The sequence below is a fragment of the Nannospalax galili genome, unplaced genomic scaffold, assembly GCF_000622305.1.
Source record: "Nannospalax galili isolate Female #2095 unplaced genomic scaffold, S.galili_v1.0 scaffold1663, whole genome shotgun sequence".
In the NCBI taxonomy this organism is placed as follows: domain Eukaryota; kingdom Metazoa; phylum Chordata; class Mammalia; order Rodentia; family Spalacidae; genus Nannospalax; species Nannospalax galili.
The window spans coordinates 194,055-211,319 of NW_008349356.1; the positions used below are offsets into that span (position 1 = coordinate 194,055).

Below are 17,265 nucleotides of genomic sequence, written 5' to 3' on the forward strand. Positions count from 1 at the left end.
AGCCCCCATCTATTCATGATCTGAGGGTGAAGACCCATGACCCACCCCAAGATTCCTGCAGCCTTCTGGAAGGCTCCTCTGCTCCCAGCTTCTCCTGTGGAACAGAGACTGTTGCAGTACATTCCATCATCTCTTCCGTGCTGTGTCCCACAGGCCTCCCTTCCCTGTGTGCACTACTGAGATGAACAATCTAAAGACCCTAATATTCAAAACCCAAGGCAGTTCCAGGTGTGGTGGCACACACTGTTAATCCCAGCACTTGGGAGTCAGGTGGGTCTCTCTTGAGTTCAAGACCTGTCTGGTCTTGAACCAGCCAGAACTACATAGTGAGACCCTGTCTCAAACAAACAAGTTAAAAATTCAAAACCCAAGTCAAGGCAGCTATCAGGAAAAAAATCTATTCACAGGGTTCTTTGTACCCTGAAGTACTGGAGATTTCAGGAGTTATTGGGTTTCTAACAAAGCAAGATACAGACTGTGTGTCTATCTGTCTATATCTATCATCTATTTATCTATGTGCTATCCATCTTTCTATATCTGACCCACCAATCTCATGTGCCTTTAATGGTAACAGGTATCTGGGATTGTCAGGAAGAGGGACTCTGGCCCCAGTGTGGTGAAGTAAACTCTGTTTGCCGGGTCCTTTAAAATTACCAGTCCTTTAAAAGTCTTGCTTCCTACAAAGGAAGAGACCTACCTCCCACCAACATGCATCCACTTCTCCCCAGCTTCTCCCTCAGCACTGCCTCAAAAATGACTTATCCATATTCCCCATGCTGCCCATCAGCCTCAGGAATTAAAAGCACTGAGTAGCTTCACGTGGAAGAAGCTTCAATGGAGAGCAGAATCAGGTTTGGGGAGCAGTGTGTGGGACTCTGGATCCTTGAGGAAGCTTCTGCCTCTAGCATTAACTAGCTGTGTGATTCTGGATGGTTCCTTCCCTTTGTGGCCTCAGCATCCCCCTCTGTAAAATGGGGCAGTGGGCCTTGATGTGTAGAAACAGGCTCAGGCCTTTGGCAGGTCCTGAGGGACAATGGGCCCCTGAGACACAGTGCTCCTTCTGACTCTGGAAATGCTTTGTCTTTGGTGTATCGCAGGGGCCGGATGGTGTGCCTGGGCTGCCAGGATTTCCAGTAAGTACCACAATGGCTCTCTTCTCTCTGTGACCAGGGGCTGTGCTTAGTGTGTTCCTATTCTCAGGATGGAGTTCCCTCTGTCCCTGCATGACCAAGCTCTAGTACCATCTTGGTCATTCATGTTTTTCCTTCACACTACCCTCAGAAGTGTCCCCTTCTTTGAGACCCATGGAACTTTATTTTTGCCAAACATGCAGTCACTGGTGCGTTTGTCTGCTCTATGGCAGCTACGGAGGGCTAGGTCCTATCTTTACACCTTGACCATCCATGGCAGCAGCTGGCTTGTTATAAACAAGAGTGAATGAGTTGAGTGGTTCAAGCAATGCAGATCAAGTCCCTAAAGAGATAGGGAGGTGATGATGGAAAGAGGGGGAGAGAGGGGAATGGAAGGCCACTAATTAACAGTCTGTGTGTGCTTTTATAGGAAGAGTGATGTGTTTCTGTATAGAGAGCAGTCAGTTTTATCTGGAAGCCCAAGGCCTGGCCCCAGGGTGAGGTCTCTGAAACCCTCAACTCTGAAAGGCCCAGTATACTGTTTTCAGAACAAATAAAGGAAATTGATCAAAAGTACAAAGGAATTTGTTCTTGATGGCTGAACTGTATGACTTTATTTTTCATACTTTCTGAACTTTTCATATTTTCTGCTTTTAATGCAAATGAACTATCCTTATATTTTCTAAATGAGCATAAACTATGGATGATGGTAAAAATCCATGTTAATAAGGCATGGGAGCAGAAGAGAGGTTTCAGAGTAGGAAACAACTTTGTGGTGAACAGAAGAGGTTGTACCCCTCAGGATAGCCCCAGGAAGGCAGCCTCAAGATGCAGAGCTCCTTCTGGAACATTCCAACATGTTTTCCCGTATGAGTGGCTCTTCATTTTGAGGGAGCCACTTCAGGAAGTGAAGGGGGTCTACATGAGCAGGATCTAGGCCACAGACCCCATACACTAGACTTCATTTGACAGATTTTATCTATTTGTCTTTTATTTAAGATTATTTGAAAAGAACAGAAATTCACTGCTAAACAATACTATTCACAAATATTTTAAGACACTGCTGTGATGGATAACATACTTTTTCACCTGGAGAGCAAAATAGGGTTTGTGAAGAGCTGAATAGTAATCAGGTACCAAGCTGTCCATTTTGGGGATGGACATCATGACTGGGCAAGTCACTGTCACAAATGTTCAGTGTCTGCTAAAGTTGAGGAGAGGTGGCTTTGGGCTGGGAGTATAGAATTTGGCTCTGTAGAGGGTGACAAGCAGCCCTGCAGAGGTGGCATGAGCCTTAGTACAGAAACCACAGGTTGGGTATGGGGTGGTCAAGGGAAAGGTATCACCTCCATGATGTGGAGGATGAGGTGTGAGGCCTGGCCAGGATGGGTTTGGGTGTCAGGCTAGGATGCTGGATCCCATCTTGTGGGGTGGGAGTTGGGGAGGTGAGTGCTGGGAGGGCAGATGCAAGATGTCCCAGGGAGGCTGTGGGTGAACCAGCCCAGCAGGACCAGCTAATGGGCAGATTCAGTAACACCTGCCCTGCTGGAGGATAGCAAAGAAGTGATGCTATCTAGGGGTACAGAATCTGGTTCGTTTTCTCTTCTGATCAAAGAATTAAAAGACAGAAAAGGAATGTTACTGGAAATCTTGGGGAGTCCCAGAAGAGCCATCCTATGATACCTGGGAAATCAGGGCCCCTCTTGGACTTCTTAATTTCATTAATAAAAGAATTATGAGCAGACTCAAAGGGAAGCTCAAGGACAATTTATTAGCATTTACAAGGAAAACTCCAGGACAGGCAAGTATAAATCTCACAGCTGCATGGAAGGGAGTAGAAGAATGGAGAGGAAACGAGGCCATGCTGCATGAGATAAGGAGGAGCTGGGGTCAGCCACCGGCAGCTCCGGTGCCAAGCAGATACAGGGTGGGACAATGGGGAAGACAGCCCAAGAACAAGGAGACCCCAAGCATTTGCTGGGGAGCTTAAAAGCATACTTGGGCTCTGGCGAGCATCCAAAAGAAAAGAAGAGAAGAAACCTTTCTGAGGAAGGGTGGGCAGCCTGAGCCCAACATCATAGCACTTAGAGACTGCACTAGGGGGCAGGAATTCTGGGAAGGAATAGTACATTATCTTTTGGAGGGGAGGCAGGGTCTCCCTGTAGCCCCAACTAGTCTGGAAGTTTCTATGTAGACTGGGCTGGCCTCCATCTCACAGAGATCCCCTGCCTCTGCCTCCCGGGTGCTGGGATTAAAGGCGTGTACCACCATGCCAAGCTAAAAGTACATTATCTTTAGATGAACTTGTTTTCTAGGGATAGACCTCTAGCCAGGTCCTGACTTGCCCCACTGGATTAACCCTAAGGGAGGAGATAAGGGCATTTCTACACCTAAGGGAAGGTAGATTTCATTCTTTCTTTCTTTGTTTTGTTTGTTGATTTTTGAGACAGCGTCTTACTATGTGGTGCTGGCTGGCCTGGAACTCACTATATAGACCAGGCTGGCCTCAGACTCACAGAGATCTGCCTACCACTACCTCTGGAGTGCTGGAATTAAAGGCTTGGTTAAAGACTGTTAACCATCAACGTAATGCCTTCCAATGATTCCTTGCAGGGCCCCAGAGGACCCAAAGGTGACACTGGTGTGCCTGGATTTCCAGGACTGAAAGGAGAACAGGTGAGAGGGCCCAGGTATCTGGTGGGTACATGCTCAGAATTTGCTGACTGTTGCCCGTTGGTCAACCATCTTCTTGGAGGTACAATTTGTAGAGCACAATTAGGTGATGTTTAGCAGATTCACAAGGCTGTACAAGTATCACCACTCTTCTAATTCTAGAATGCTCTTATTGTGCTCCAGATAAACCCTGTGCCTTTTAGCAGTCTCCATCTGGTAACTTCCATGATCTTAGGATGGAAGGCTTACTATGGATGGGCAACATTGATTTTCAACCTAATCTGGAAAGAGAATGCAGCTCAGTGGTCTCTGTTTTCCTCACATATGCCTCACTCTGTCTAACCACCTACGGGTTATCATGTGTGCTTCCTGGGGACAGACTTTTCTATAGCTCTGGTATCAGTTCAGAGCCTGGTCCACAAATGATACCTCTAACAGTCGCTGAGTAGAAGGATGAATAAAATGAATGCTAATATTTGGTGATTATAGGCTGGAACATTCTGCAGTTGGGATAAATAGTATACAGGGCACTTCTGGAGAGCTCCCAAGGCACAGAACTGCCCTTTGTGCCTCCACATGGCCTCTTAGAATCAACTTTCTAGTAGGTAATTACAACCAAAAGGAATAGAATCATCCATGAATAGATAGCAAAGACTGTGGTTTGAATTCACTTATTCCCACATCCACTTGTGTGCTGTCCCTCTCTCATCCCTAAAGGACTCAGCAGTTTCCTACACCAAGAATTATAGGAACATGGGGATAGCACACAGGGATGAATGAGCAGAAAGTGTCCCCCTGCTATAGTGGAGGCTACACGGGGGGGGGGGGACTATGACTCCTTGGGGAGTCAAGGAAGAGCATCTCTCTGAGAGGAGTGGGTTTGGAATTTTCTCTAGTCTTCCTTCCTACCATGTTGCCTTGCTTGGAAGAGGAGAGATGCCATGGGAACTGTTGACTCTCACCGTCATGGGGTAGAGAGTTCAGTGTGTTAGGCAAAGTTTGCAACCACATGAGGATGCTGTCTTTGGTGCTTTTGCTGTCACGGGCTTGCAGAGATGTTATGGGGTTGAGTCAGCTCTGGCACTTCTTGCTTTCAATGCTGTTTCCTATGTGGCAAGATCAGGGAGACCCAGACTGTAGTTCCAATGTGCTGCTCCTGCCCCTAACCCCCTGCTGCTTTGAATGACTGGGCATTGGGCAGACAGCCAAGCAGCTCTTCTCCAGCCCTCACAGTAAGTGCACTCCCTGTCGCTGTGCCTCTAATGACTCTGCTTGCCTCTTCTTGCTGCTCAGGACTGACTTTCCTCACCAGCGGAGTGGTAAGATCCAAATATCAGCTGTGGGCTTTGGGAGATGGAAAGGCCTCTCTTCTCACTTGGTACCCTTACCTGACCACTTCTAGCTATTGAAAAGAGGCTCCCTCTGGCCAGCCCAGTTCCTCAGGGTGAGCATGGAATCTTGTTCTCAAACCTATGTCTATGTCTTCTTGGGAGCCTCCTGAGAAAGTAGATGGCCCTACAGAGGACAGAACTGGGAGAAGGGCCCCACGTCCTTGTCCCCAGTCTCCTATCATCTCTTTCTCAGCATCCAGAATAGCTCTGCCCAGCCAAGTAGGTGTTTGCACTAAGACCTAGAGTATGGGGGAAAGGTACATAAGGAGACAGGAGGTTCCTGTGCTGGGAGAGGCCTCTGGTGTTTATAACTTCATCTCTCCCAAATTCAGCTATTTAAACAATAATAAGGATTCTTGGTGGGGACAAATATCAAGTCCCTGGGGAAGCAAACCATCAAATATGCAAACCAGTACCTTAAGGGTACTCTTGGACAGTTAACTTGGACAGTAGAAGGAAGATCTCAGAGAACATCCCATCATGTAGGAGGCTGTTGCAGTCCTCTAGCAAGAAGGTTGTGCTCAAGTGGTGGTGCTGGAGGGCTACTATAAAGGGGATGGAGGTGACAAGTCAAGGCAGCAGGATGGAGGGTTTCATGACCCTCTAGACAAAGTTGCAGGAAGAGGTCCAACTTCAAAAATTTCTCTGTATTGCAGGGTGAAAAGGGAGAGCCGGGCGCCATCCTGACTGGGGACATTCCTCTGGAAATGGTGAAAGGGAGAAAGGTAATTCTATCACCAGGCCCTGAAGGCACACATCTACTTTGGCTTCCTGTCTTTGATTCTACCTCAAATAGTGTTCATCCGAGTGACAAGTGCATATCTTCCATTTTAGGGTGAACCTGGAATTCATGGAGCCCCAGGACCCATGGTAAGCTAGACAGCTCGCTGCTGGGTGAAGACTGGGGTTTCAAGCTTTGAGATATCCCAGTTGTGAAGTGTGTGTGTGTGTGTGTGTGTGTGTGTGTGTGTGTGTGTGTGAGAGAGAGAGAGAGAGAGAGAGAGAGAGAGAGAGGAGAGAGGAGAGGGAGGAAAGAGAGACAGAGAGACAGAGAGAGAAAGAGAGATATCTCAGTGGTTACCAGTTTCTCAAACAAAACAAAACAAAAACAAAACAAAACAAACCCTCAGTGGTTGAACACAGGAGCAGCTTGTCTCCCATTCTTGTGGTCTACCTGACCACTCACTGCTGGGTCTCTCCCTACCAAGCAGTGACTTGGAGATCCAGGATGTGTCTATACCATGACACTGGCATCTTGTGGATTCAGTCACACTGCATCTTTCAGGGGACAGGCTAAGGTTGGGGGATGGGCGTTGTAGAGGATAATCACCATTACTTCTGGCACTTTCCACTAGCAGAACTCAGATTCCCAGGACCTCGGATGTGTAGTATAGCTGTGTGTCCAGGAAGGAAAGGAAAATTGGTAAAGATTGCCAGATGCCAGGGAGTCCCAAAAAGGAGCCCCACCCACACCCCTCAAGCTTGCTGGGTTCTAAGTGCTGGGTCTGGGGCTTGCTTGCTGAGAGGCTGGGGACATGCCCTCCCATCTCTCTGGCCTCCTATCTGCCAGTCTGTATGCCTATGGGATGTGATTCATGCTAGATGGTATCACAGGCCCTCTGGCCTTGCTATTCTCGAAATCCATAGCACATTTGAGTTTCTGAACAGGTTTCCTGAGTTATTTCCCTCAAAAATGAACCCTCCATGGTGGCGCATGCCTTTAATCCCAGCACTTGGCAGGCAGAGGTAGGCAGATCTCTGTAAGTTCAAGGCCAGCCTGGTCTACATAGTGAGTTCCAGGACAGCTGGGGCTACAGGGAGACCCTGTCTCAAAAAGACCAAAAAAAAAAAAAAACCCTCAATTTTTCTACCATACATTCTTCTCCCCCAAATGAAGAAAGATCAGGTGTGGACTGCCACCAGTGGGTCAGGCACTGTTTGAGCTTCCTGTGGACTATCTCATTTCAGCCCGGCAACCCTCAGATGCGAACATCTGAGCTCTTGTTTATAGACTAGGAAACAGAGGCTCAAAGAGATTAATTAACATGCCCATTGTCACATTACTTGAAAGAGGCAGGTGGGGGATTTGAGGCCAGTCTGGCATGCCCTGGGTCCAGATTCTCGCCCCAACCCGCCCCGCAGTTCCCAATTTCAAAGAGATAAGCTGCCCTTCTTCCTTTTATAAAAGCATATGGATTGCCGAGTTACACAGGGGTCTGCTTGTTTGAAGCTGGCTTTCAGGTCTGAGGAGAAAGAATCACGAATGTATGAATGATCTGTGTGCTCCAAATACTTCTTCAGCAGTTCTTCTGAGGCCTTGGGTCCCTGAAGTCAGGCAGACTAGACTGCCTGGAGTTGGGGAGCTGAGAACGAAGGCAGATGGGAGAGTCTTGTTCCGAACTGGTTAACCACTCAGTAACCTCCAGTCCTGTGGGAAACACAAACACTTATCAGTGGGGCCAGCAGGCGGCTGCAGATGGCTGTGGCGGGTGTCCCACTGAAGGCCAGCTTGTGCACAGCTTGCCAAACACAGGCAGTAGGGCACCTTTTAATTTGCATAATGTTGCCATATGGGCTAGCTATGGCCCTAGCAATGAGCATAGCTTACAACTCTTTCACAAATGTACTAGGGCTTGTTGCTCCGAGTGGAGTCCACGGATCAGCATTCCTGACATCTAATGGGAACTTGGTAAAAGTGCAGAGCTTCAGGACCCAACCCAGACACTCTTGATCATTAATAAGATCAGGGCCCTCTGTGCACATGGACATTTAGGAAATGTTTCATAGAACCACCCACCAAGTGGCTTGTGCCCTGGGAACTCCCCCTGTTTTCACTTTTTCCTTCCCTTGGCGTAAGATGGACTGGGGCTTTTCATGCAGACCGTGTTTCAATGTGGTCTTTCCTTGCCATCTTTCAGGGCATGTTATCTTTGTTAATGGTGGTGGGCAGACAGGCTTAGAGGCCCCCTAGACATAATTATAGCTGACAGTCTTCAGGCCCTGGTAGACAGGATAGTTCCTACCAGGAGTGTAGAACAGGGCAAGGGCTCAAAAACTGTGTGGACCCAGAAAACCATCATGAAATAGGATCCATGGGCCAGTACTGTGCTGGAGGTCTAGATGCCAAGGCAAAGGTTGGGCCTCAGGGCAGGAACCACATCTAGGAACATGTTCTCAAGTCAGCTGACTTATGGGGAGGCAGGGCTGCAGTTTTCCGAATGTAGGACTTGGGGAACTGTGGGCTATAAGATCATGTTCTGAGCCAGCCCAGCACATGGCTATCAGAGACCTGAGGTTCTGAGCTACTGACTTCATGTTCCTCCTTGGCTGTGAAGAATTGGGTCCTGGATGTGAATCTGGGGAAACTACAGAAAAGTAGGGTGAGCTGAGGGGCTGAGGGCACATTTCTAGCTAAGGAGAAGCAGGAGACTGGGAGTCGGACAGGTAGGTAGTTTGAAATTATATTCCTGCTGTCCTCCATCCCTGCTCCATCAGCACCACTGTCCACTAGAGCCTGGACACCCCCATATCTCAGGACTTTGCATTTCAGTTGTTTGTTAATCTGGTGTTTGATTTGCTTCTAGGGCCCCAAAGGACCACCAGGTCACAAAGGAGAATTTGGCCTTCCCGGACGACCTGTAGGTATCCATGCTTCCCAGACTGAAGGAAGGGAGCCATGTGGCCAGGCTGCCCCACAGCATGAAGCTCACAAAAGTGTCTTATGTGTGTTTCAGGGTCGTCCAGGATTGAATGGCCTCAAGGGTGCCAAAGGAGATCGAGGAATCATGATGCCAGTGAGTACCACAGCCGCCACTGCTGGGGATGGAGTCTAGGACTGGGGTCCTGAGCTAGTGAGAGAGGGTCTACTCCTGTGAGGTCCAGTGAGATTGCCTTGCAGAGTACATGTTCAGGAGTATTTTCTTCTTCCTCCATCACCATTTTGAAAGATCCTTGCACCTAATCCTGCCTCCATCTCCTGTCAGGAGAGTCCCTGCCACCTAGAGCAGCTCTGCACTGAGGTGTCAGTCTCCCACACATCCACCCCCGACACTGGAAGAAAGGAGGAAGAAAGGAGAAATGAATCTGAGCATCCTAGGGTCCTAATGTCCTCTCTTTCCTCCTGCACGCAGGCCCAGGAATGCAGATATTCACTGAGCTCTGGGAACCAGAATCTAGGTTTCAATCTCAGTTTGCTGTAAGCTGCTGTGTAACCTTGAGCAGACTGCTTGCACCCTCTGGGTCTCATTATTTGTGTATGTCAGTCAGGAGGGTACAGTTGCTCTGCTGTTTTCTTCATGGTTTATTGTGAAGATGCAGTGCAGTCCCCATGTAGAAATGCTCCGTGGATGGGACTGGCCTAATTGCAGGAGACCTTGGTTGGCATCAGCGGATCCTCCTTTCCTTGCTGCCAGCTCAGAGTGTGGGGAATATCCCAAAACTACCTCTCATTCCCAGCTCCCCAAACTCAGTGCTGGCTTTTCTTTTCTCCCTTCAGGGTTCACCTGGCCTACCTGGCCCCCCAGGACCTCCTGGACCCCCTGGAGCTGTGGTTAACATCAAAGGTGTAAGTTAGGATGGAGCTGCTGCAGGAGGCTTTTCTGGGAACCATGCAGTGGGCACCAGATTGGCCTCACCTCAGCTGGAGCTGGGCTTCCTGATGGCCTCACCTCTCTTGTTCTCTTCCCCACAGGCTGTTTTCCCAGTACCTGCCCGGCCACACTGCAAAACACCAGTAAGTAACACACAGTCAAGCCTTCAATAGCAAGCTAAGCAGAAGTGGCAACTCAGAGAAAACAATCAGTCTTGCCTTGGTCCCCTTCCATCTCTGGATGTTTACTCTAGTATTTTCTATGACCTACAAATAGATCCTGAAGAGTCTAGAAGTTTCTAGATAATAGACCCTAGCAATGAAATATCTACCATCTAAGATCCTTACATTGACTTCTTTTACTATGATCAATGCAACCAAGTGTTCTACTGAGACCACCTTATGTGTGGTGGAGCATAAAATTGCAAAATAGACCCTTTAGAAACAGAAAGAAGCAATGCTAAACCGTGGCCTCTGCACTGGAAACTTGGGACTAAAATCTGTAACCACTCTGTCCTTCCTGATGACTATGTTTCTGTACATCACGCCACTCCAAGAGGCAAGCATTATCTCTCCCCTTTATCATGGGGCGGCAAACTCACAGAAGCTTCCAACCTAGCCCAAGGTCACAGAGCACAGGACATCTGGGATCACAGCTCAGATCCCTCCCCAGGCATTTGGCAGCACTGTCTCTAGGATTTGGCCTGTACTGTCAAGAGACACTTATTTCCGTGGGGAAACCCAGGGACAGGCATGAGTCATAGAACTGTGTGTAATCATTCTCTCATTCATTCAATAAATATTTACTGAGCACTTACAAGTGCCAAGGACTTTGCTAGGGCCTGGGGACACAGGAATGACCTAGACAGACATGGTCTCTGCTCTCTGGAGTTTGCAAATGATCATTTTAGAATATGCTTTGAAATGGCTTGAATTGATGCCTGTAGGAATGGCAATGAGGCTGGGCCTCAAGGCTTCTAAGTGACTCAGGTTGCTGGCTGTGTGCTACCCCAGACATATGTCCAAATCTGACCTGACCTTTGAGGCATCCAAGTGTGCAATCCAGAGTCCAGGTGCTCTGTCCTGGAAGGCAAAGGACAGGATCCATCTGCTAAGGTGTTGAAGCACCAGGTGAAGCCGACAGCACCACCCAGGGCATGTTTACACAGATGGCCTAGAGAGAGGCAGCCAGTGTGGGTGATGGAGACCTTCAAGAAAGCACTGTATCCACCTTCTCCATGCAAGAGAGACCACAGCCTCAGGGGCAGTGGGCTGTCTGGGGGGTCCCACTATGTGTGAGTGCTGAAGGCCCCTCTCAACCTAGAGCCTAGCCTGTTACCACCTCCCACAGGCAATCCAAATGAACCAAGTGTGGGATAGCCCATGACAAACTTTAGAGTGCTGGGGAAATGTACTGCAGTTACGTGGCCTGTGCTGGGCCCCTGGGTAGTATCCATGGTCTTTGGACATCATGGATATCATAGGTTACTTTAAAAGAAGCAAATTCTGGGCTCAGAGTATTCAGAGTGACTTTTAATTTCCTATAGCTTGATGGGATACCATGGGCGCTGGGGCATGGATGTTTCCTACCCAGCTTTTTAAGTGGAAACTTTCAAACAGAATCACATCCTCTTACAGCATTCATCCTTAACTTAAAAATGTGGGTTTGTTTTTTTTTCTGGAAGACTCCTTATTCCTTTCTTCAGTTCTTTTGTGATGACTCTTGAGCAGCTTGCAATCCCCATAAGGATAGAAAGACCCTAGTGCTGGATGGATCACTGTGATTGAGCTGGGGAAAAGATGACGGTGAAGGACAATGGTTGGTTTCAATTGCCAATTTAACACAATCTAGGATCACCTGGGAAGAGAGTCTCAATGAGGGATTGTCTAGATCAGGTTGGCCTGTAAGCATGTCTAGGGGAGAATATCATGATTGCATTAATTGAGGTGGGGAGACCTGCCCACTGTGAGTGGCACCAATCCCTAGGTGTCACTTTATGATGGAGAAAGTGAGCTGAGCACTAGCTTGCATGCCTTAATTCATTGCTCTCTGCCATTAGCTGTTTGTTTATTTATGTGTAGGCATCTGTGCACATGCTTGCAATGGTCAGAAGGGTGCTGGATCCCCTAGAACTGGAGCTATAGACAGTTGTGAGTTGTCTGATATAGGTGCTAGAAATCGAACTTGGGTCCTTTGCAAGAGCAGTACACACTCTTATCTCTAGCCCTGCTCTCTGCTCCTGACTGTGACTGTAATGTAACAGCTGCTTAAAGTTCCAGCCACCTTGACTTCCCAGCAGTGATGCACTGTAACTTGGGATTGTGAGCCAAATAAACCCTTTCTCCCTTAAGTTGCTTTTTTTCAGGGTATTTCATCTCAGCATCAGGAAATGAAACTAAGACACACAGTGTTAAACAATAGTTTACAGGTGGTTCCGCATTAATAGATAAGGGGGTCTGGGGAGATAACTTGATTGGTGAAGTACTTGCTTTATAAGCATGAGGAACTGAGGTTGATCCCTAAAATTCATGTAACCAGGCCCAAGAACCCATGTTAAAAATCAAAAAACCAGAAATAGGCATGATGACAGGGATATGGGCAAGAACTGAGAAGAATATTTTCTAGAATAGCTTGGATTCCAGACCCCTGCCACTTAATGAGGAGTCCAGAATAGTCCCGCCAATCTAATGACAGTCCTGTTATTAATTACCATCAGGGCCTTTACCTTATGCTTCTCTTTGATTATACACAGAAGCAAAGCTGATGACTGGCCCAGCTTCAGAGCTGGCTCACGATTGCCTGGGATGCTTGGCCTCAGGCATGAGTCAATCCTAATTGGTAAGAAGGGAGGCCAAGAATGTTCAGTGTTGGCCAAGCCAGCCCTCTCACAAAATGTCTGAAAGCCTTGGGCTTCCCTTTTGCTGAGATTTTTGGCCAGAAGTCTCAGTTCTATCTCTTCAAGGCCAACTACATGATGAGCTTCCCAACTGAAGGTCTGGGATGTGTGTTAAGGGCTACTGGGGAGAACAGGAGCTCCAGAACCAAACACAGGTCAGACCCTGTGACATTTCCTCTTCTATGACATGTTCCCAGGACCGTGGCTGCCTGGACAAATGCCAGGGCAGGGCTCTCTGTGTCTGACCTGTGTTTCTCTCTTCCAGGTTGGTACTGCTCATCCTGGGGACCCAGAGCTTGTCACCTTCCATGGTACACACTCCTTTCTTCACTGTGTTTCTCTGGGACTTTCCTGACTTAATGCCTCTGGAGGAGATGATTTCCATGTGTCCAGTTCTGGACACAGATGAAGTAGTCATGAAGGGCTGATTGGGTACAGGGGAGGGGGAGCAGCTGAACCAAGGCTGTGGGGATACACCTCTATTTGGCCTTGTCATGGACCTGTCTGTTCTGCATGACCTGGCTGAGCCCCTGAGGTAGCAGGAAGCATGCCATTTGTTCATCCCTTTGCTAATAGGTTCAAGACAGTCACCATTGCCAGCTCCTTGCTTGGGATTATCCTATGTGATTCTTGCCTCCCTGGCCCTTAAAATCATTTAGGTGATGGTAACTACTAAAATTAATGATAGGACTGGAGATATGGCTAAGTTGGTGAAGGCAAGCACGAGGTTCTGAGTTCAATCTCCAGAAGCCACATTTAAAAGAAATATTGGGCATGGTGGTATATGTTGTAATCCCAGAACTGGGGAAGCAGAAACACATGGAGACAGATGGATCCCTGAGGCTGACTTGCTGAATTTCTAGGCCAGTGAGAGTCCTTGTCTTAAAAAAAAAAAGTAGAGGGTGAACAGACAGCACCAGGGGAATGACAGCTGAAGTTGTCCTCTGGTTCTACACATGCCTGCACACACACATTCACTTGCACACTCACATATATACACTCATACACAACTTATAGCATCGTATACCAAGAGCTAATCCAAGGAAGAGCTGTGAGGGCTCAGAAGACCTTTACCTTAGTGTGTGCATAGACCACCACCAGCACCAGTGCCTGCGAGTGTGTTAAAATGCAGAACCCTAGGATGGCAGAGCACTTAATATGTGTAAGGCCTTGCATTTGATCTCCATCACTGGGACAAGGCATGGTGATACATACCTGTAATCCCAGCACTCAGGAGGCTGAGGCAAGAGGATCACATATTCAAGGTCAGGACCTGGCCTACACCATCTGATCATAGCCTACATTCCCTTAGCCTCCAGGTGGGATGTGTGAGGACTGGTGACTTGTGTGTGTCGGGGGCGGGGGGGCGGGCGGAGGGTTTGATTAGTAAATGTCAGCATGGTCCTGTCTACACATGGAAGCCTCTCTAGGGCACATCAAAGAAGGGCAGACAGGAGGCAGGGCCTGCCAGGGAGCAGTGGCTCTGGACCCCCTCGACCTTCACACTCTGTCATACCATGTCCTTCTCAGATTGAAGAACCCAAACACTCTCAACTCAAACAAGGGGAAAATCTTTCTTTATCCCAAAATACTCACCTGCAGCTTGGCCCTGTCACCCTGGCCTGCTGGATGTGGGATGGGGGTGGATCCCTGGTGATGTCTGACCCAGTGCTTTTTCTGTCTCCTTTTGGTTGCCAAATCCAGGTTGTGTTCTAACTCAGGGCTCAGACCTTACTCATGGCTCTGTTTCTCCTTGGTGCCAAGTGGACCTTGGAGTGGAAGGGGAGCTGGGTTTGCTTTTTTAGATCCCCACTTGTTTCCTGTCCTGTGAGGCTCCCCTGGGAGGAGGAGAGGGAACAGAGATTCCTGGATGTGATCCCCCTCGTGAGAGGTCATACTTCATCAAGTACTCCTGGGTGTTACTTTACCTCTTGAGGAAGCAGCCCCACCTCTGGTGACCCTCTTACTGTCTTCTTATTCATCACCACTGACTGTGGCCTCAGTGGCAACCCACAATCTTTGCCTATGCCCTTAGTCTCAGCAGCTCTCCATCATCGATGGGGCCTGGGAACATGCATTCACACCTCCCTGCTGATTCCTAATGGGCATCATCTTGTCTCTGCTACTCATGGCCCTTCCCCTACATTGAGGAAGTCCAAGCCCACAAACCTCATGACTCCATCTCTATGTTAGAGAGCACTGGAAGGTTTGATTGCTGCATTCTTGGGGGTCAGGAATCGGGAAGTCTCATGGCCACTCTTACCCCCATTGAGAAGAAGGAAGGAGATGAGTTCCCTTCCCAAATGCTATTCTCCTACAAGCCTCCCTGCCATGCCTCTCTGCTATAAGGAGATAGTGGTTGTGGGAGGCCAGCACCTCAGAAGCCATGCATCCTGTCACTGAGGGTGATGTGTAACACACAGCCCACGTTCTTTCATCTGTGAAACAGATGACTTGGTACCCTTAGTGCCCGTGTCACCACCCTGGTAGATTTCTCTGCCCCATGATACTGGGCTATGGAGGCCGAAGGGAGATGAAACTGGAGGGCCATCTGCAAACGTTTCAAGGGAGCCAGCCCCTTCTCCGGTCCACCTATTCTCCTCCCCTCTCTGTGACAGCCCTGTGTTAGTGTGAACTGGATCTGTCTTCCCAGACACACTGAGCTTTTCAACATGGGACAATGTATCTGATGCAGCTACGTTAGCTCTCCCCACCTTTTTAGTGAAAGATTTCTTGTCAGCTTCTCAGCAGGCCTTGCTGGTCTGAGTAGACTTTACTAAAGAGGCTCAGTTTGAAAATTTGATTTTCTACTGTCTTTCTTTTCCTTTTTCTTAAATGTGTGTGTGTGTTGATGGCAGGTTTGAAAGGAGAGAAAGGATCCTGGGGTTTTCCAGGTTTGAAAGGAGAAAAAGGTGATCAAGGAGCCCAAGGACCACCAGGTATGCAGCTGCTGTTCCAGGCCCAGCCTTTGATTTTTAGTCCCGGGAAAGTGAAGAGGCTGCTGTGAGTCCTAGTGAGGTGCAGTCACGGCCTGACATGTCTGAAACAGGACAGGGTCAATCTGAGCCTGACATGTCTGAAACAGGACAGGGTCAATCTGAGCCTGACATGTCTGAAACAGGACAGGGTCAATCTGAGCCTGACATGTCTGAAACAGGACAGGGTCAATCTGAGCCTGACATGTCTGAAACAGGACAGGGTCAATCTGAGCCTGACATGTCTGAAACAGGACAGGGTCAATCTGAGCCTGACATGTCTGAAACAGGACAGGGTCAATCTGAGCCTGACATGTCTGAAACAGGACAGGGTCAATCTGAGCCTGACATGTCTGAAACAGGACAGGGTCAATCTGAGCCTGACATGTCTGAAACAGGACAGGGTCAATCTGAGCCTGACATGTCTGAAACAGGACAGGGTCAATCTGAGCCTGACATGTCTGAAACAGGACAGGGTCAATCTGAGCCTGACATGTCTGAAACAGGACAGGGTCAATCTGAGCCTGACATGTCTGAAACAGGACAGGGTCAATCTGAGCCTGACATGTCTGAAACAGGACAGGGTCAATCTGAGCCTGACATGTCTGAAACAGGACAGGGTCAATCTGAGCCTGACATGTCTGAAACAGGACAGGGTCAATCTGAGCCTGACATGTCTGAAACAGGACAGGGTCAATCTGAGCCTGACATGTCTGAAACAGGACAGGGTCAATCTGAGCCTGACATGTCTGAAACAGGACAGGGTCAATCTGAGCCTGACATGTCTGAAACAGGACAGGGTCAATCTGAGCCTGACATGTCTGAAACAGGACAGGGTCAATCTGAGCCTGACATGTCTGAAACAGGACAGGGTCAATCTGAGCCTGACATGTCTGAAACAGGACAGGGTCAATCTGAGCCTGACATGTCTGAAACAGGACAGGGTCAATCTGAGCCTGACATGTCTGAAACAGGACAGGGTCAATCTGAGCCTGACATGTCTGAAACAGGACAGGGTCAATCTGAGCCTGACATGTCTGAAACAGGACAGGGTCAATCTGAGCCTGACATGTCTGAAACAGGACAGGGTCAATCTGAGCCTGACATGTCTGAAACAGGACAGGGTCAATCTGAGCCTGACATGTCTGAAACAGGACAGGGTCAATCTGAGCCTGACATGTCTGAAACAGGACAGGGTCAATCTGAGCCTGACATGTCTGAAACAGGACAGGGTCAATCTGAGCCTGACATGTCTGAAACAGGACAGGGTCAATCTGAGCCTGACATGTCTGAAACAGGACAGGGTCAATCTGAGCCTGACATGTCTGAAACAGGACAGGGTCAATCTGAGCCTGACATGTCTGAAACAGGACAGGGTCAATCTGAGCCTGACATGTCTGAAACAGGACAGGGTCAATCTGAGCCTGACATGTCTGAAACAGGACAGGGTCAATCTGAGCCTGACATGTCTGAAACAGGAGGGCAATCAGGGACTGGGGCTGAAGCACTGAAGAGTGCTTTCCCAGCAAGCTCAGAACCCTGGCTTCCAGCCTCCGCACTGCAGAGAGAAAGGATAATGGAGTAAGAGAGGGAGGGACGGGGGAGGGAGGG

The 17,265-nt window shown here is 48.6% G+C and overlaps 1 protein-coding gene across 1 annotated transcript in view; it reads left to right on the forward strand.

The window, feature by feature from the left end:
* Positions 1 to 17,265, forward strand: part of Col15a1 (collagen type XV alpha 1 chain) — a 111,309-nt gene that overhangs the window by 80,514 nt on the left and 13,530 nt on the right. Inside the window, exons 22-31 of the mRNA XM_008846745.3 lie at positions 1,098 to 1,133; positions 3,744 to 3,806; positions 5,851 to 5,919; positions 6,029 to 6,064; positions 8,779 to 8,832; positions 8,929 to 8,988; positions 9,690 to 9,758; positions 9,885 to 9,926; positions 12,945 to 12,990; positions 15,538 to 15,618. Of these exons, the coding sequence (XP_008844967.1) occupies positions 1,098 to 1,133; positions 3,744 to 3,806; positions 5,851 to 5,919; positions 6,029 to 6,064; positions 8,779 to 8,832; positions 8,929 to 8,988; positions 9,690 to 9,758; positions 9,885 to 9,926; positions 12,945 to 12,990; positions 15,538 to 15,618 (556 nt within the window). The remainder of the gene's footprint in view (positions 1 to 1,097; positions 1,134 to 3,743; positions 3,807 to 5,850; positions 5,920 to 6,028; positions 6,065 to 8,778; positions 8,833 to 8,928; positions 8,989 to 9,689; positions 9,759 to 9,884; positions 9,927 to 12,944; positions 12,991 to 15,537; positions 15,619 to 17,265) is intronic.